The sequence below is a fragment of the Cavia porcellus genome, unplaced genomic scaffold (genome assembly GCF_034190915.1).
Source record: "Cavia porcellus strain 051 isolate PalLab524CR breed Dunkin Hartley unplaced genomic scaffold, mCavPor4.1 scaffold_1, whole genome shotgun sequence".
Lineage (NCBI taxonomy): Eukaryota > Metazoa > Chordata > Mammalia > Rodentia > Caviidae > Cavia > Cavia porcellus.
The window spans coordinates 108,633,375-108,653,911 of NW_026947484.1; the positions used below are offsets into that span (position 1 = coordinate 108,633,375).

General features: G+C 42.9%; 1 protein-coding gene and 1 pseudogene across 4 annotated transcripts in view; one reads left to right on the forward strand and one right to left on the reverse strand.

Moving 5' to 3' along the window:
• Positions 1-42: 42 nt before the first annotated feature.
• The window catches only part of Tuft1 (tuftelin 1), a 38,722-nt gene continuing 18,227 nt past the window's right edge, over positions 43-20,537 (forward strand). For 3 of the 4 annotated variants that reach the window (XM_013143076.3, XM_013143078.3, XM_023561293.2), the window contains exons 1-4: positions 65-218; positions 17,311-17,385; positions 17,754-17,855; positions 20,298-20,384. In XM_013143076.3, coding sequence (XP_012998530.2) covers positions 159-218; positions 17,311-17,385; positions 17,754-17,855; positions 20,298-20,384 — 324 coding nt within the window. In that variant the 5' untranslated portion in view covers positions 65-158. Of the gene's footprint in view, positions 219-17,310; positions 17,386-17,753; positions 17,856-20,297; positions 20,385-20,537 lie in introns of all 4 variants that reach the window. The other variant, XM_013143077.3, reaches the window with a different exon arrangement.
• On the reverse strand, positions 9,257-12,981 carry LOC106025479 (beta-hexosaminidase subunit beta-like; annotated as a pseudogene).

Genomic DNA, 20,537 nt, shown 5'->3' on the forward strand with positions numbered 1-20,537 from the left:
TTTACTCGCTCATTGGCTAACTGCCAGCGGGCGTGGCCTATCTCCGACCCCGCCCCTGACGCACCTATACAAGGGGCGGTTCCGCACACGGGACCTGGTAGGACCCGGGCTGCTGGGCGGAGGAGTGGGCTGTCTGCTACGATTGCAGCCGGAAGGAAATGAACGGGACACGGAACTGGTGTACTTTCGTGGACGTGCACCCAGAGGGCCAAGCCGCGGTAAGAAAAAGTGCCCATGCCGCCTGCCTGCTTGGTGTTCTCGGTTCGCTGACATCACCTTGTGTACTAGTGCAGTCAGCTCTTCGCTGCGCTTCGGTCGCGCTCTTGTGTTTCTTTTCCCTGCGGTGAGCTCTGGGAAGGTCAGGATGGAGTCTCGAGGCTGGAGGGCTGGGGGTGTTCCTCTCCTTGGGAGAACCCTGCGGCTTCTGCCTGCGGCTGGACGCCAGGAGCCCTTGCTGGGCGTTCGGGCGTCCAGGGACAGCGAGATTGGATCGTCAGAGCACTCGTCCTAGGGCCGGGGTCCCAGCGCTCTGTTGGACCTTGTGTCCCGTCGAACTGGAAGAAGCTTTTTCTGTGGGTCCTGGTGACCACAGAGGCCCTTCAGAGAATTTTATGGTGCTTTGGTCAGTAACAAGAAAAAAAGGATAGAGAGTGAAATTCTTGGTCTTGGGACTCAGGGTTGGGGGGCTGTGGGAGGCTGTAGGACCCAAATCATTCTGACGTTAATCAAAGACTTATGCTAAATGGAATCGAGCTTTCCATCTGGTGGTCCCCACTGTTTCCCCCTTACAGTTCTGCTCCCTTCCCTCTGTAGGCCATCATCAGATAGCTTCTCTGGGAAGGTTTGTTGGTTTTGTATCTGTCTCCAGCCACCAGACCCGGGGCAGAGGTATGAAGGGGATGCAGAACCTGGGAGGGAGAGAAGCGAGAAGGGACACGTTTCAGGGGTTTAAGGGTTTCTGGACCGTGTGAGAGTTGGAGAAAGGGGGCAAAACCCAGATAAGCCTTTCTGTCCTGCTTCCCTCGTTCCCTGGCCCTTAGTCTCTTTCTCCTAGGCTCTCACAGCCCCCAAGCAGACTGTGTGATTTCTCCTCCCTAGAGACAAAGGAGTATAATTTGTGGCTGTTTCTTGGCTTGCTGGGGGAATGAAACCCAGTATAGCTGTGAACTGTTTCATCGATTTCCAAGAGCATGAAGTGGGAACCAAGGTGATGGGGAGTTTGTAATCCACCACCACCTTCCCACACCCCACCTCACCCCACTCGACCCCACCCCGCTCCTCGCCGCCCCCAGCTGATTCCCTAGCCCGCGCCTGTCTCAGCTCGCCCCTAAAGTAGAGCTAACCCCACTGGAACTGGATTATAGCTCTTCTTCAAAGAATATTTGTAAAATAGGTGCTTATTTGAAGTTTAGAATACAGACGATCGTTTCTTTTTACAGTCCCCTGGCTATTTTGCCTAGACTTATGAATGTTTCTGACACATTACTAGGCAAGTCTTGCTGCTGCCCAAACCCGCTTCACCAACCTCCAGTCTTTTCCCCCAGCTGTTGGATGCTGAAGAGATGGGGGAAAATCCATCCTTTGTTGTGTCAAGCTCAAGCCCTACTCAAGCCCTACAAACCAGTCTTCTTGCTGGTTTAAAATGATTGAGACTGGGAAAAGGCTGTGAGATAGAGGTGTCTAGATTTCTTTTTTTGCTTGCTGCAGAAAAGATAGAGGTGTTAAGACCATGATGTTGGCAGCATTGAGAATGAATTTCTACCCTCTAATGTCCCTTGATGTTTTTACTGTTTGTTTGGTGGCACAGAAGGAATGAGTAGGAAAATAGTAAGAAAGGAATTCATAGTCTCCAACCACAGTTGGGTTTGAAGCTAAGAAGAGAGAAAGAACTCTGGAGCAAGAAGGAGGCAGAAATTCCCTTTTATTCGTTCTTTCTGGGCTGAACCTGGAACTGATTTTACACCAAAGCTGGGCATGAAATAGCTATGGTCCTGGTCTGCTCTTAGAGATGTTCCTGGGCTCTTAAAGAGGGGGAGGAGATGGTAAACAATTCATCAGTCAGGAGACAGGCATTGCCCTGGATTCCTCTCCTCTGAGCCAGTGTGGAGACAGAATTTATGGCTGGATAATCCAAAGGAACCTGTCAGGTGTTCACTGAATGAATGCTCAGTGCGTGTGCAATGTGGGAGTGAATAAATAAGGGAAGAGGTTTTTTTTTTTTTTTTTTTCCTGGAGTTGCCAGTGTAGACAGTTGATTGGAGTGTTTTAGAGGGGATAATGCCCTGAGACTTTTGGTGTTTTCCCATCAGCCTAGCAATGTGTGTCAGTGCTCTACACATGGACATGGAAGCAGGACAAGTATACCCACTGGATTATTTTTATGGTTGGGCACACATGCAGCAGGTATGAGACAGTTTTTCAAAACTACAGACATAGCCACTAGTGGACCCAAAATCAGTGTAATAGGGTAGACTCTGCACTAAAAAAGTAGAACAGCCTTGGTCTCAGAGTGTTAGTGCTGAGACTTGAATTCAAGGAATTCTAAGTATGTACTGCACTACTGAGCTATAGCCTTAGCACTCTGCCCCTCCCCCCCTTTTTAGGACAGAGCCTTATTCTGTAGTTTGGGCTGGCCTTCAACTCACTGTACCCAGGCTTGCTTCAGACTTGGTGATCGTCCTGCCTAAGCCTTTGAAATGCTGGGATTATAGGCATGTGCCACAGCATTTGACTCCCCAGTCCTCTTTACTATTTATTTATTTTTTGGTCCTGGGAATTGAACTCAGGACACTGTGCTTGCCACAAGGTAGGCACTGTGCCTCTGAGCTCTATCTCCAGCCTTATTTTTTATTTTAAAACATTTTGAGACAGAGTCCTGCTGAGTTACCTAGACTGACCTCAAACTTGCAATTCTCTTGTGTCGGACTCTTCAGTAGGTAGGATTATAGGTTAAGAATTACACCTTACGTGCATAGATTTTTTTGGCAAAAATTTGATGTATACATTTTTTTTTTTCTTTTTCGTTTTTATCGGTACCAGGGATTGAACTCAGGACTGCCTGCTTGCAAGGCAGGCGCTTATGCCGCTGAGCTAAATCCCCAGCCCCAATGTATACATTTTTATATATATGTATTATTTATGGACTGTGACATAATACTTTTTAAGGTCAGAAAGTTGGCAAACCACTTTGGTAAGTTAGATCAGCGCATAACAGTACAAATAAATCTCAGACTTATTTTTATTAGATATGTCCTTTAGCTGCCTTTGATCATAGTAAACTATAGAAAATGACTCTAGCTAGCTTAAGCAGAAGTGTAAACTGAGGAAGTCTTGGGGGCTGGTTAGGTGGAGGGAACTAACAGAGAATTTCTAATTCTGGATGAACTGAGTCCAGCTGTTGTAGTTATTTTTGCCATTCTGTCCAAGATTCCAGGAAAAGGAGCCATTGTCCTCTTACCCCCTCCTTGGCCAGGAGACGACAGGGTTCTTTTATGAGTAGGCCCATAAAATTACCCAGTGAAGGGATCGAGGACATGGCTTAGTGGCTCAGCATCTACCTGGCAAGCGCAAGATCATGAATTTGATTGCTGGTACCAAAAAAGAAAAAAAAAAAGATTAGCCAGTGAAGGAGGGGGACTCTTAGAACCCCAGTGGAAGATGATGTGATCACGTGATCAAAGAATAGGTGATCAAAGAATTCGTGTCCATGGCATTAGAGTTTGGCCTAGAAGATATGATTTTCTTCCTCCCTCCCCTTCTTTCCCTTCTTCCTTCCTTCATCAAAAGAATGTGTGTATGTGCTTTTTAAAAAATGTGACATGGTGGTACTTGGTGACTCTGGTAACCCTTGGTACTCAGGAGGCTGAGGCAGGTGTATTACAAGGCAGGTGTATTACAGGCTTTTACCAAGCCTGGGGAATTTAAAAGAGCTTATTTCAAAACAACCAAACACATACATAGAGTTGGGAATGTAGCTTAGCACTCCCTGTGCAAGAGGGCCGGGGGGGACAGGAGAAGAAATGTAATAATATTAAATGGCTTTTAAAAGAGTATAGCAGTCTTCTATTCCAACTTCTGTTCCATGAAGTAGCCACATTCTTCCTTTTTTATTTTTTATTTCTAAAGCAGAATATATTTATTGAGAGAAAGAAAGTTTCTGTCTGAGAGAGACAGATGAGGTTCTGAGTGGGTCACCCAACATTCCTCTTTTTAGTTGTTTTATTTGGTATTTAATTCCATTTTTCAAAATGATATAAGTATTTCGTGGGGCTGGGGATTTAGCTCAGCGGCATAAGCGCCTGCCTTGCAAGTGTGTGGTCGTGAGTTCAATCCCTGGTACCGAAAAAAAACAAAAAGACAAAAAAAAAAATGATATAAGTGTTTCTTGATCTATCAGTATTATATATCTATTGAACTCTGTTACGGGAATTACGGGGAAATTTATACTCCAACCCCTTACAAGTACCTTTCCTGTGATCCCAGTATAATTATATGACAGTCTTTAGCTAAACTTTTGATTTCTGTTAATAGCTTTGTGCCTAAGAACATGACTGGGAATCCAAGTAAAGGAGGCAAAAGTTCCAATGTTTGTTTTGCCCAAATTTACTTCTGTAAATTATTTTCTCCATTCTCAACTTTTCTCTGTAGAGTTGGGATACTGATTATATCCTTCTCATCAGGCTGTTTTGAGGGTTAAGTGGGATAATACACAGGAAGCATGACCTGCTTAGCTGACCTTTCTGTTTGCTACTGACTGTTTTACTCTGCTCTGTCTAAGGGATGGAGGACACATTTGGGAACTCTCTGGCTTCTCATTTTGTGGTATTTTTTTATTCTTATTGACTCCTTTCCTCTTTCTTTGGTGATCCAGGTCCCTCTACTAGTGGAGGCTTCCAAGGGTGAGACAGGGCCAATGGTGCGAAGCCCCGAGTGACCTCTGTTAGACCTGACTCATGGGGGATTGCTTTACACAGGGGTGCTGGTCAGAGTTCAGCTTTTGGCACCCTTTGCTGGGACTGTTTCGTCCTCTTTGTTTTTCTGACTTCAACTAAGGCGAATAGTGTCCTCTGCTACTTGTGCTCTGATAAAGTGGTTTGTTTTAAGTAATGAGTATTACTCTTCCAAAGTGCATTGTTTCTTCTCTAGTTTTTTGGGTTTTTTTTAGGGGCACTTGTTTTGGTCAGAGACAAGTTCTTTTAATACCTGGGAGGGGTGAACCCTAATGCTTCAAAAGCTAAGATAGTTTACTGATAAGTCTTCTGCCACCCTCACTTTTTTTTTTTTAACTAGAGCTGTGACGTATTGGAGGCTCACTGTGAGCTTCATATGTTTTTATAACAGCTTTATTGTACTATAATTCTTATGCCATTCGATTCACCGATTTAAAATATACAATGCATTGGTCTAGTATCTTCAGATTGTGTAGTTATCAATAAATCAATTTTAGAACATTTTCTTCACTTCATAAAGAAATCTTGGCCCCTAAGCAGTCATTCCCTATTCCCTCTGTCTCCTCAACCTAGGCAACTACCAGTCAACTTTCTTTTTCTATGAATTTACCTGTTCTGAATATTTCATATAAATGTAACCATGAAGTAGTCTTCAATGACAGTAACGTATTTTTTAAGAGTTTGTCTATATGTAATGTTTATCAGTGCTTTATTTCTTTCTTTCTTTTTTGTGTGTTTGTTTGCATATTTGAGACAAGATCTCCCTGTGTAGTCCGGGCTGGCCTTGAACTCACTATGTAACCCAGACTGGCCTCTATAATTTACGGCAGTCCTCCTACCTTAGTCTCCTGAGTGCTAGGATTACAGGCATGTGCCACCACTCCTGGCTTCATTTCTTTTTTGTTTTTTGTTTTTTGAGACAGGGTTTTCCTGTACATTTCAGACTGGTGTTGAACTCACTGTGTACCCCTGTCTAGCCTTCAATTTACTGTGATTTTCTGTACCAGCTTTCCTAGTGCTGGAAGCACAGGCATGTGCCATCACCTGGCTCATTTGTTTTTGTAGCTGAATAATATTCCATCATGTGACTATATTATCATATCATATAACCACCATTGATAAATGTTGGACATTTAAGGTGTTCCTCTCTCTGTCTCTCTGTCTCTCTCTCTCTCTCTCTCTTGTTTTTCCCCCCTTTGGTTGTTGTGATAATCCTGCCATGAACTTTGGTATATGGGTTTTTATGTGGATGGATGTTTCATTTCTCTTGAAATACTGGGGATTGGAATTGTTGGGTTAGGATATTTGCATTTTAAAAGAGGATTGATCTGGAGTCACTGGTGCTTACCTCTAGACTGTGAAACCTGGGTGGGGAGGAAACTCCTGGGCAAAGGAACCTTTCAAGTTGGGTGACTGTCTCTTCATTGTGGACTGGCCTCAGCCTCAGCACATACAGTTCTGCACCCTCCCATCTGCCTCATTGTTGTTCAGGTGATATCTCCAAGCCTGCAAGAAATTTGGGGAATGCTAGGCTTTTGCTTTTGGAGGTAGGAAAGAAGGCCCGAGAAACGAAGTTTGCCCACTCAATGACTTGACACCGTCAACGTTGCTGGTGTTTCCCAGGGTGGAAGGAGGTGTGCACTCTGATGGTTTTGATTCTAGACCTGTGTGCTCAGCGGTGGGACGAGCTTCCTTGCTGCTGGTAATTATGATACAGACCTCTCTGGGGCACAGCACAGAGTTTTGTGAAATACTTTGGTTTCCGAGGAGTAGGCAGTTTAGTTGGGAGAATAGAAATGGACTAGGAAGAGGAAAACGTGGGAGAGGGCAGGTTGAGACTGGGAGATGCAGAAGGAAAGGGGAAATGGTTACCTTTTGTCTGGGACACGACAGCAAGAAGGCACAAAGCAAAGTGGGCAGAGCCTAGCGAGGCAGGGTTACTTTTGGCAGCCCTTTGAGGTGGGGCAGGGCCCTGAGCAACTTACCGCTTCCTTCCAAGCTGGTTTGGTCCTAGGCAGGTGTCCTGCAGAGAGATGGCTGAGCAAGGGGTGTGTCCTTAAGAGCTGGGGTTCAGGAACCTACCTGCCTTTACACATGAATCTTACTGCCAGGCCTCAATATGGGGTGCAGGAAGGGCCCATTTGGGTGCCACCTCCTAAACAAATGGGAGTCACCTCCCTTTTGTTTCACCTCCCAGTCACCTATGAGCTCTCTGCTTGGACCTTGTCCAGCCCATGCCTTTGGGTAGGTAGCCAGATGAAAAGCAAATACTGTTTTGTTGGCTAATCTTCCAGAAGAAAGAAAGGCAGGGTTCTTTATGTTGTATTCAACAACTCTGACCTTTGAGAGTTCTACAGCAGGTGAAACCAAATGCCCGAATCCTGAGTGAGATGGCTTGGGCGTCTTCCCCAGGAGAGGATGGATGCCCAACCTCCTCCCTCATGACCCTCTTCTTTGCTTTTTTTTTTTTTTTTTTTTTTTTTTTTTTTTTTTTTTTTGTCTTTTTCTTTTTTATCGGTACCGGGGATCGAACTCACGACCCGCTGCTTGCAAGGCAGGCACTTATGCCGCTGAGCTAAATCCCCAGCCCCCTCTTCTTTGCTTTTATGGGACTGCGTCTTCATGGCGCCATTGTTTCAAGGGGATGACAGTAGTTCCCTTTTCTCAGAATGGGCATAGATGTGTTTACTGCAGCAGCTTGAGAGACTATATTTGGGGTGGGATAGGGGCAGGGTTGAGGGCAGAGTGATGCAAAGCAGAAGACAGGGCAAAGATAAATTAATGATGCTATTTTCCAGCTCCAGGACAATCTCTAACTTCTCTCTTTCCCTTTCAAAGCAACTTTACCCTTGATTCCCCCTCCCCTACTAAGGGCTAATGGGCCCTGCAGAAATCAGGGTAGTAGGTGCTGGAGAGACGCATGCTTTTCCCCATTTGCACAAGCCTGTGGTATGAGAACCTCTGGGGGTGAGTCTGTTTATCTCCTATCAGGCTTCTGTTTGACAGTCTTGATCTCTTGGAAGCCCTCAGCTACGGATTTACCCCCTCCCTGCTCTGAGGAGTGAGTCACTGCTAGAGATTTGTTTGAACAGTTGAAGCTGCCTGTAATTTAGAGGTAGCTGGGCTCCCCAAGAATGTTTATGAGGTTAGAGGTAGCTTACCTTGTGATTATGCTGCTCCCCCCACCAGAAGGTTCCACTTCCGCTGTTGCCTTTCAGAGTCCCCAGACAGGACCACCCTGCCAGCATTTTTGGGTTGTTTTTAAAGCTTCCTGAGGGCTGCTCAGGACCCAGAACGCACTCCAGCTCTTGAGACCAGTTACTAAGATGAAGCAGAGAAGGGCCCCAGGTGTCCCTTCTTTGTCTCCTAGTTGGGGTTCCGGGGCGAGGACTCTGCCGTGAGGACTAGATGACACCTCTGGTTCTGGAGGATGTGGTGCCAGAGAGCTCTAGACTCACACCCATTCCATTGGGACAGTTGGCTTCACACACACACACCCCGCTTCGCCTTGAAGACTTTCTAGTGCTGTTTGGGAAGGGAGCACTGCCTCGGCTTTTGAAGTAATTTATGGTTTGCACAGCACTTTCTCGTTGTTCTTGTGCTCCGTCCTCTCTGACTGCATGGGTGTGGTCAGCAGGATGGGTGTGGTCACCCCAGGAGCCCAGGTACATTGGGATGGGTCAGTCACTCCGATCCTCACTCTGGGTTTAGTACTCTGGCTTTCCTCTCCTTTTATTATATATGCAGTGTGATCAAAATATACAGTGAATGCTCTTTAAAACTATTACAATAAAAGACACGTTGCCATTAATCCCTTCAAAATCCCTCCCTCTCTTTGCGCACATGTGTCCCATTATCCTTGCCACTTTCCGAAGTAGTTCTGCAAGTCCTCTCTCATAAATGTGTTTACAGGTTGAGATAAAAACACAGTGAAAGTTGACTTTGTTCGCCATCCAACAGAAAAACAGGCTTATTGAAAACATTATGGTGTGTCTTTATCTGCCGTATTCACTGGATCTGGCTGTGTGTGATTTCTGTGTCTTCCCCAAAGCCAAAATGACCCTAAGATGTTTAATCAGTTTTAAGCATCAAGGCAGCCCATTAGTACATCTGAGACATTCACAAATGAGGACTTTCAGAACTGCTTCAGAAAGAGGCAAGAATATGGGGTGTGTTTGAAGAAAGGGGGAGTTTTGAAGGGAGCTGGTTAATGACAGTGGGTCTCTTACTATAATAAATTACTCAAAAAATTTAAACATTAACCATAATTTAAGAGCAGAATATATTTATGGAGAGAAAGAAAGCTTCTATCTGAGAGAGAGATAGAAGGGGCCTCAAATGGGTTGCCCTTAACTTTGTTGCTAAAGTTTGCAATGCCATAGAAATATATGGACAAAAATGCCCTTTATTCCCTTGTCCCTCTTTTGTCAATATCTATGAAGTTGGTGTTCTTCCTATGTGTTTTCTTTTAAGAAATACCACGTGGCATTGTGTTAGGAGCCCAGATTAGAGCTACAGGGTCTGGATTCAAATCCTGGCTGTGCTTCTTGCTAGTTGTATGTCCTTGGAGAAGATATTGAACTTTTGGGTCTGTTTTATAATCTATGAAATAGAGCTGTTGATATTAGTACCCACTGTATAATAATATTATTGTGAGGAGATTAAATGAGTTCATACATACTAAGAAAGTCTTTTGAACTGGGCTCAACAGAGTCTAACACATAGTGAATGATATGTATAAGAATTGGCAATTACCAGTTCTGTAGAGATGTGTACATGTGCTTAAATGAGAAGTCACTTTAAGAGTTTATGTCTGATTTGCTTTTTTCCTCCTCACTTAATATATCTTCGAGATTTTTTTCTTGGCATTTATTGAAGATTTACCAGCTGTGTAATAACATCTCATTGTCATACACATTATTTTTATTTATTTATTCACTTTCTAGAGAATATATTGTTTGCAGTTTTTAACTGTTGCAGACAATGTTGCAGTCAACAACTTTCCATGTATATCTTGGTTAGATATGTGTAGATTATCATGGGGCATGTTCCCAAATGTAGAATTACTGAGTCAAAGGATTAACAAAATATGCAACCCCTTTTAGTTCATAGTGCCAAATTAACTTCCAAAAATACTATTATAAATTTCCACTCTCTCCAACGTTATATGAGATTACTCTTTTTTTCTCTGCATACGCTTTGATTCTGGATATTAAGCATAGCCATAAAATGGATACCTGTGTACTGAACACCCAGTTTAAGAAATAGAACTGGGTGTGGTGGCACACACCTGTAATTCTAGCACTCAGGAGGTTGAGGCAGGAGGATCATTGTGAGTTTGAGACCAGTCTAGGCTACAAAATGAGCTCAAGGCCAGCCTGAACTGCATAGCAAGACCTTATCTGGAAGAAAAAAAAAAGAACATTACTACCAGACACTGACACTCACCACTGTTAGCATTTTTCGGCACAATAAAAGAACAAAATATAAAAGTAAAGGGGCTGGGGATTTAGCTCAGTGGCATAAGCACCTGCCTTGCAAGCAGGCGGTCGTGAGTTCGATCTCCGGTACCGATAAAAATGAAAAAGACAAAAAAAAAAAAGTAAAAGTGGCCTTTATTCTAAGGACGTGGAGAGGAGCCCATACCGACAGAGGTCTGGCTTTCTCTGACCAGAACATGGGGTATGGGATATATATATATATATATATAAAACCTTTGACAGGGGGTGGTGCTTACAGCGGGCATTGATGATGCCTTAGGAGATGATTGGAACTTTCTTCGCCTACTGGGAAAAGAAGTTGTAATGGGAAGGAGGAAGTGACCTCAGGGTAAACATCCCCGATTAGCCTTCCACCACCATAATGTCCTGTAATTTATTCTAGGGCAAAACTCTTCAATTTTTTTTTTTTTTGTCTTTTTCATTTTTATCGGTACCAGGGATCAAACTCACGACTGCACACTTGCAAGGCAGGCGCTTATGCCGCTGAGCTAAATCCCCAGCCCCGCTAGGGCAAAACTCTTTCAGCCATAATCCCACTTACTCAGGAGGTTGGAACAGAAGGATCATAAGTTCTAGGCCAGCCTGGGCAACTTACTGAGACCCCGTGATAATTCTGCTTTAGCCTCCTCAGTGCTGAGATAGATATGCATGTGTTACTATGCCTGGCACCAATACTTTTTAAAGTTCCCAAGGTCAGGCCAGGTGTGCTGGCACACACCTGTAATCCCAGCACTTGAGAGGTTAAGGCAGGAGGATCTCCTTCAGTTCAAGGCCAGCCTGGGCTACATAGTGAGTATAAAGCTAACCTGGAGGACATGGTGAGCCCTGTCTTAAAAAACAAAACAAAACAACAAAATAATAATTATAAAGTTCCCAGGATCTTGTGGAGATCATAACTCAGTGACACTGAAGTGACCACTGTGTTAAATTTTGTATTTACTTTCTTTGTTGTTGTTGCTGTTACTAGAGACTGAACCCAGGGCCACCACTAAAGTACATCCCTGGCCCTTTAAAAATGTTGATTGATTGACTGAAAGAAACAGGATTTTGTTAAATTGCTAAATTACCCAGGCTGGACTCAAACTTCCAATCCTCATACCTCAGCCTCCCAGAGTGCTGGCATTATAGGAATGTGGCACCATGCCTAGTTGCTTTTATTTATTATTTATTTTTAATTTTTAATTTTTTCACTTTCAGGAACAGTTTTAGGTACCAGACAAATACATTACTATTTTTGTACAAAGAATGAAATGAGAAAGTTGTAACTTGAAAACTGACAATGAGAACTGGCCCTTTCAAACTTATATGAGAAATACACCTTATTTATCATAGATGAACCTGAACCTTGTTCCTCTGTGATTTTGTTAAAGCTGATATCAAGAGCAAGAAAGATGCTAGTCTTCTAAAATGGTAGAAGTTCAGCCAATAAAAATATTTAATTCAAAAATAATCTTAATTTACATGACTTCAAAACCAAGTTGATTATAGTGCAGATTGTTGTGGCCTTACCTGATTAGTACAGAGTATGGTGGCATTTTTTCTTATTTTTGTTTTGGCTCATTTTTTGTATTTTTTCAGTTGCAAAATCCAGCAAAAAGAGGTTGGGCAGAGACTCCATGTCTGAGTACTCTACAGCGATGCCTTATAGTCTGTCACAGGCATCAGAATGATGTGTGACACTCTGGTCACTCCAGAGTCTTTCCCAAACAGTACTTGCTCAAGGCCATAATCTTGGAGTAAGATTAGTTACATCCCATGTTCTCCCCACAGCAAGCTTCTCTACCAACAAGTTTGTCAGAACCTTGAAAATCAAGTGGCTCCATAAATAGTATTTTCTCCAATCTTGCCATAACTAATCAAGTCTAAGTACCAAGGAGAGAGAGAATTGCAGGGAAGCCAGATGCTGTGACTTGACCTAATGCAGAAGCATACCTTCCAGTTTGCCATATTTGAATTACTGTGTCTGATTGAAGCTCGTGTTCCTTATCAAAACCTCTTGCCAAGCAATGGATCCCTTCATGGATGCAGTAAGACCCAAGAGCTTTTGCATATAGAAAGATTCTAGTTTTGTACAGTCTTGACCAAGAGTTTACATTTTTCTTCATGAAAGTTTGGATATTTGAATTTGATGCCCAACAATCAAATTCCACTTCGTCTCTTCCCAAATGCATGAGCTGATCTGAAAACACTTTACTAATTCTTGGAAAAGCATAGCAAGGAATGTGTAAGTTGTATTTAGCATAGGGTTGATAGGCCCACTACTGTTTACAGTATTTGTGCCCTGTAACACTGACTTAGAAGGTCTTTCTGACCTTTTCCCCAAGACTGTGTATGTTCAGGGGTATCAACTTCTGGTATGACTCGAATTCGTTATAATCGGGCATGTTCAGTCACTTTACAGACGTTATTTGGTGTATAAACAAGAGACAAAGTACAGCTTCCTTTATTGCTCAGCTTGGGGAATTGATGCTCTGATAACGGAAAGACTGGTCATCAACTATATGCCAGTGGAGAATACTGAATTTATTTTTTTTAACAACAAGTACATTTATTAGAAAAGAAGAAAGTTATGACATATCCTTGTATCTTTCCTTAAGAAATTAGAAATAAAAGACAGAGTAAAACCAAAAACAAATAGAAGAAAATAATAAAGATCAGAAAACATAACCCCTTATCAAAATGCCAATACCATTTTTCATAACAATTAACATTTTGATTATTATATTTCTGTAGAAATACAAAAGATTCAGAGTAGTCTAAATAACTTTGATAATGAACAAAATTAGAGCTCCAACCCTCCCCAATCCCATGACTTATTCCAAAGTTACACCACTCATGACAAAATGGCATTGATATCAAGATAGACAAACCAGGGGCTGGAGATTTAGCTCAGCTGCATAAGTGTCTGCCTTGCAAGCACGCCTTTGTGAGTTCGATCCCCGGTACCAATAAAAAAAAAAAAAAACAAAAAAAACAAAGATAGACAAACGACCAACGTACCAATATGAAGTCCCAAAATAGATACCCACATAACAGACAATTGATTTCTGGCAAAGATGCAAAAGCAGTTAAGGAACGCTGAACTTATTAAAAGCCATGGCATCCAGAGTTTTAAGAATACCCTTAACTGGCAAGTAGTGTGTGGTTGTATCAATTAAAATTCCTCTCTGAGGGGCTGGGGATTTAGCTCAATTGTATAAGTGTTTGTCTGGCAAGCACGAGGTCATGAGTTGGATCCTTGGTACCAGAGAGAGAGAGAGAGAGAGAGAGAGAGAGAAATAAAATTCCTCTATGAGAAAACCTTGGAAAATCAATCATGTTGGCTTCGTTGACATAAAATCCCATACAAATCTTGATAAACTAACTGGCTAAAGGTCTCTAAATCTTGCAGTGCTTCCCAGACTTTGTTGGCCTTGAGGGAGGCCACTGATTCTTGCACTTAGGGTCTTTTGTAGCCCAGGTTGGTCTCAAATTCACAGAGATCTGCCTGCCTCAGTCTCCCGAGTGCTGGGATTACAGTTGTGCCATTTGTTTTTTTTTTTAATGGTAGCAACATTTATTTGAAAAAAGTAAAAGTGAAGAGTGGGGGAAAAACTGGCTCTGCAGAGCAAGTTTGGGCCAAGTAAAAGGAAAATGCAAGATAAAATTACACCCTAGAGGATGCAAGGTGGACTGTCTTGTGTCCTGTTACGCAATCCAAATCTCCAGGAAACCTGCTAAGATATTTACATAGGGGTCTTGAGAGGTGGTGCTGGGATCCCATGCCCCAGGCTGTCGTCAGGCCCAGGCTGGTGTCAGGCCCAGACTGTCCTAATGAAAAGCCTGCTGGAGTTCTGAGAAGTCTGCTGCAGGGCTTTGGGGACTGTTCTGCGCGTGTGCCCAAGGTCTTGTAATTAACAGTTTGCTAGCTTTGTTATTCTTTTACTACATGTTCAATTGATATATTGCCTACTTTGAAATGTTTTGCATTTTATAATCATACAATTTGTATTTTGTAGGAGTTTTTTGTTGTTTTGCTTTGTTGGTACCAGAGATCAAACTCATAACCTTGCACTTGCCAGGCAAGCGCTTACTCTGCTGAGCTACCTCCCTACTTGCCCCTACAGGTTGTTTTTCTACTTAACATAATTTGAGATTTATTGATGTTTTACATTGTTCATTTATTTTTGTAGCTACATGGTAGTTCATTCTACTAATAGCATACTAGTGTTAATGAATTTGTTTTCTTATCAGTGGGTCTTCTGAGTTATTTCTAATATTTTTCCACTGCAAGCAAATCATTCATAACTATACTTATTTTTAACCTATATTTACTTATATTGTTACCAATTTAATAAAATTCCCCCTCATTATCCTTTTTTTCTTCTGTCTGCATTGCAGGGGATGAAACTTGGGTCTTCTGCCTGCTAGAGAGGTACTTTACCACTGAGCTGTACTCCCAGCTCCTCCCACCCCACATTTGGATGCTGGGGGTTGCACCCAGGCCACTAAGCACATGTTGTACCACAAAGCCCCATTCTCAACCCTCTCATTAGTTTTTTTAGTTTGTTTGTTTTGAGACATGATCTCACTATGTAATCCAGACTGGCCTCCAACTCCCAGCAATCCTCCTGCCTGGCTCTGTAATCAAACACAAACTGAAGTTTTATGTTTGTCATGGCTTAAGCCACTTGATGAAGTGGTCATGCATGTACCACCCGACAGTGGGATATCAGATTCAAATCAAAGCCACCCAGCAGTGAGACAGAGAATTAAGGAGCACTGGCTGATGATGTTTGTTCTAAGAGGCCCTGCCCTACTTCTCAGCTGTCTGAGATAACTGGGAGACAGTGTTTGTTTTTGTGGTACTGAGGAGTAAACCCAGAGACATTACTACTGAGCTACTACTCAGCCTTTTTCATTTTATTTGTAAATTTTGAGATGGGATGTTGCTGAGTTGCCCAAGCTGGCCCAAAATTGTGGTCCTCCTGCCCCACCTTCCCAAGTAGGTGGGTTTACAGAGGGGCACTACCATGCCCAGAATGATAGTGTTTTAATGAAAGTGTATCCTGGGGGAAAAGAATGGGCAGCCATCCTGTCTGGTTTGAAATCATTTCCTCTTACTTCTGTTTGTAATGTTTACTCAGTATAGATGTAATGGAGTATTCGATGCCTTCAGAAATATTTACTGGCTCAGTGTGGTAGCTTGTAGTAGCCTTCAGGGAGGGGCAGTGCCTCAGATAACCACCAGGCTGATGCCACGGGAGCCTGTGGTACTGAGGGAGTTCAGGCTGGGGATGTGGGGGCAGCATCATGGAAGATATAGCCTTGGAACATAAACTCTTGTGGGACTTGGCGAAGGTGAAAAAGGAGGTGAATGTGGAAAGGAGGAGTTTTTAAGGCAAAGAAAGCTACGTTGGAAAGCATGGGATGTGTAGAATGGGGGAGGACAGAAGAGAGCTAGACAGTTGCAAGAGATGTGAACTGGCCTGACCGTGCAGAGCCTTGTCTAGATCTGAGTAAGGATCGTGCTTTCATGGGGGGATCTCAATGTTTCTGTAAAAACTAGCCGCTTGGCCAGGATTGAGACATTTGGATTCATCCCAAGAAATGGGAAGTATTTGACAGTCTCCCTTTTGCTTGAGAGAGAACAGCCCCAGGCATTTCCAGGTCATCTTCCAAAGCCCTCCTGGGTGGTAATAGTTCATTTTCTGACCATGAAGAGATCACCATCTGACCATACTGAGAGTTAGGTATGTGACCCACTTCCTTCACCAGGCCAGCAAGTTGTCTTCTCCAGAGATTTGGAAAGTGTGAAGGGTCCTTCTAAAGCACTTAGAGGAAAGTGGTATTTACGATGCTGGGCCTTGAGGCAGGAGATGACCAGGTAACTCCAATATTATTTTCATCATTGGATAGCCAGGTATTCATCTTCTGTTCAGTGCTTGGCAAGCCATAGACTCTGCCTTGTGCTGTCCTAGTGTGGTGGAAGGAGCCTAAGAATTACTCAGTCCAAATCCTTATTTTTCCAGGGGCAACCAGAAGTCAAGAGTAGTTATCCAGGCATGGCGCCACTTGACTGTAATCCCAGCACTTGGGAGGCTGAGGCAGGAGGATCCTGAGAGTTTGAGACCAGCCTGGGCCATGTAGTGGGTTCAAGGCCAGTTTGGCCTATATAGCAAGACTGTCTCAAAAAAAAGAGTAGCAAGCCCCTTGTTCACCTTTACATATGGCACCGGGTATGGGCAGAGTTTGGTCCACTCTGGCTTGCTGGCCCTGTCAGCGTTACTGTCTTCCCAAATCTCTTAACTACCTATTGTAATTTGCTTTAGGAAGGATACCTTAATCTTGTGAAGTACATCAGTAAATTTTTTTAAAATTTTTTTTTTCCTTTTTATCGGTACCAGGGATCGAACTCACGACTGCCTGCTTGCAAGGCAGGTGCTTATGCCGCTGAGCTAAATCCCCACCCCCCACATCAGTAATTTTTTGACCAACTTTCAGATGCAGAATTTCTGTGTTGGGGATGCCAGTCCAGGGGTGACCCTCCCTTGATTAGGTGAGGGACATCCTGTGCAGTGTGTCTCCTATAATCCTAGAACCGGGTCAGCCCCACCAAGGCAGTATGGCCAGGCGGTGTTTAGTCTGTGGTGTGGAGAGAGCACTGTTGGACGGCCCCAGCACATGCCGCACTCCAAGTGAGTTGACTGTGAGCTAGCTGCTGCTACCTCTCTGGATGCCAGTTTTCCTTGTCTGTGACTTGGCAGTGGATAGTAAGGCCCACCACACAGCGTTAGCAGAAGCACTCTTGTCCCTGGTGTACTTCATACCCACAGGCAGTAAAGGTGAGGGGTTACTGTTGCTGTCATTGTCATTATTAGGGCAGCGTGGACATTCTCAGGCTGACTCTCCAGCACGAACTGACAGGAGAGGAACTTGAAAACATAGCCCAGAAGGTACTGAGGTTTCTGGTGGGAGCCATTCTCCTTTCCTGCTGCTGATGCTCACCCCAGTGCTGCCTAGCGCCACCTCTGCTGCCGCCAGCTTGGAAGCGCTGAAGATGCTTCTGGCTGAGCTCTATTGTGTGTTGCTTTCTGGGGCAGGGAGATCCCTCACTAAAACTAAAACTATAACTAACCTGCAGTTTCTACTAATGCTCGCCATCAGGAACAGCAGTTCTTGATACTATGTGGTTTTTGTTAGAGGTTCTCAAGTGAGTTTTTGGAGAGTAAAATCAGACTAATGCTTCAAGTCTTTCACGGGGCATCAGGGCAGGAGCTCTGGTTTGCCAAGTAGTTTGTGAGCCACTGTCTCTCTCTGGCAGGCGGGCAGGAAGACCTTCGCCATGGTGTCTGGCTGCTCAGCTGGTCATTCTCTGGCCTCAGAGCTGGTGGAGTCCAATGATGGACATGAGGAGATCATTAAGGTAAGTTCCGCTCACCTCGCCATTTTCTCCTTCTTTCTTCCTCCAAACACTTGAGAGAGAGCAGCTGAACTTTGCCAAAGGGAAACTGCAGTTTGACTAGAATCAGCCAGATCAGGGATGCTGGTTCCTGCCCATCTTCTGGAAGGATCTTAGTATCAGAAGGCCACAGTTGCCTGTAGTGGCACTGGTGCAGTCTGACCCTGGGGAGTGGGTATGGATGGAATGACTTTTCTAGATGCCTGTCCACTGTGCCTGTTCTCAGCTCTGGAGGTGATAGACATGGCTGGGAGATGGATTTGTGGAATTTATTTTTATCCAATGTGTGTGTGTGTGTGTGTGTGTGTGTGTGTGTGTGTGTACTGGGTACTGAATCCAAGACCTCACACATGCTATGTCCACAGCCCCTTTTTAAAGTTTATTAACTTTTCAAACTTTATTTTGAGATGGCTCTCCGTAGTTGGCCAGACTGACCTCAGACTTGTGACCCTGTTGCTTCAGCCTCCCAAGTATCTGGGATTATAGATGTGTGTTACCATGCCTGGCTGTGGAACTCACCTGTAGAATAAGGAAAACCTTTTAGCCAGTATGGTGATTCTCACCTATAATTCTGGTACTTGGGAGGCTGAGCCAGTAAAATCACAAGGTTGAGGCCAGTTTGGAACTACATATTGAGGCTCAGCCTCAAAACAAACAAAACATCCATATACACCAAAACATCTGTATAAATAAATAAATTTACTTATATATTAAATTTATTTATTATTTTATTTATTACAATAAAATTATTTATTAAAGTAAATTTAAAATGATTCTTGTTATTTCTTTTTAAAATTTTTTTTATTTTAAAGAGATTAAGACAAAAGAGGACATAACAAAGCAGATCAGAACAATTTAAGCAACACAGTATTTCACAAGACAACCTGATATAATAGTAGCTACCATAATGTCTCTTTCTTTGAAATAGTTGAGCATACCTTCATATACAGTAGTATCAAACATAACAAAATAGTATAAAACCATTCAAGAGAATGAAAGTATTATAGGGCATTCAGAACCAAATAACAGAAAATGAGCAATGGCTACTATATTATCTCATTGTCCATAAAAAATTTTTCTTACACTATTATACATAATAAAATCCGATAAGATACAACCTTTATTATGTATGTATGTGATACTGGTGATTGTACCTAGGATTTCACACGTGCTAAGCAAGTACTCTATCACTGCAGCTGATAAGTACTCCCCAGCTGCAAGGCATCTTCTTTTTTTTTTTTTTTAAAGGTGGAGCTCAGAAATTGAACTCCTGGTCTTAGCACGCACTGGGCAATATCCTTAGCCCTTATTTCTTTTTTTTTTTTTTTTTTTTGTCTTTTTGCTTTTTATCGATACCAGGGATCGAATTCACGACTGTCTGCTTGCAAGGCAGATGCTTATGCCACTGAGCTAAATCCCCAGCCCCTTATTTCTTTTTAAAAAGTATCATTTTGGGTGGGGATTTAGCTCAGTGGCTTAAGTGCTGCCTTGCAAGCACGAGGTCATGAGTTCGATCCCCGGTTCCCAAAAAAAAAGTATCATTTTTGAGATATAATTCAAATGCTAGATACTTGACCCAGTTAAAGTTCAGTTGGTTTTATAGTCAACACTTTTTTTTAACTTTTAAATTTGTGATAATTTTATTTTACAGAGAAGTAGCAGTAATAACAGAATATTCCTGTGCCTGGCACTCAGCTCCTCCTCATGGTGATGTGCTCGTAGTATTTGCAGTACATCACATTATTTTTTTCTTTTTTCTTTTAAAGAGAAAAAGGAAAAAACAGAAAAATCAAGAAACAAACTAACCTAAACAACAACATCATCAACAAAATAACAATAGCTATGTAGGTTTTCAAAACAAGATGATAGGAATTTAACAATGGTTGTTATACTGCATTCTGTTATCTTCCAAAGAGTTGCTCACATTACCAGATACAGAAATGAAACAAAACAGTAAAACAGAACAAAACATTGAATTTCAAAAATAAGACAGAAGGCAATCCCCACAGTTGCCACAGTACACACTGCCATCCTCCAAATAGATGCCCAGGTCACCAGCCCCAGGCCTGCAAAGTCAGTCAAACAATACAAGTGTCAGGCTCTTCCTTCCACCTCAGGTGCTATCCTCTCCCCTGAGTCCTCTGTCTTGCTGAGTCTCTTCCTGGTGCCCATGGCGATCTCCGTGGCGGAGCCCGGCACATGGGAAGGTGTGGTTCATCTTCTTGCTCAGTGTCCTGCTGATTCCCATGGTGGCCACACTGTGTTATTTTTAACTCTTCTGATCTGAATCACTAGTCAGTTGGTAATAACAATGTACTTTCATTCCACCAGTATGTGAGGCTGTGTGTTTACATGAATAAATTTCCCTAGATGTTGCTTAACTAATCAGTGTTTTCCCCATTTCAGGTGTACCTGAAGGGAAGATCAGGAGATAAGATGATTCATGAAAAGAGTGTTAACCAGCTCAAGAGTGAGGTCCAGTACATCCAGGAGGTGGGCACACCTTCCCTATGCTACTTTTCTAAACATGACATTTTGGAAGTTCTCTTCTTTTATAGGTTCTTTTTTCTCCTTTATTTTTGTAATATTGAAGTGCCATTGCAACCTCTCATGTGTCATAGATTCTTTTCTTATTTATTTATTGTC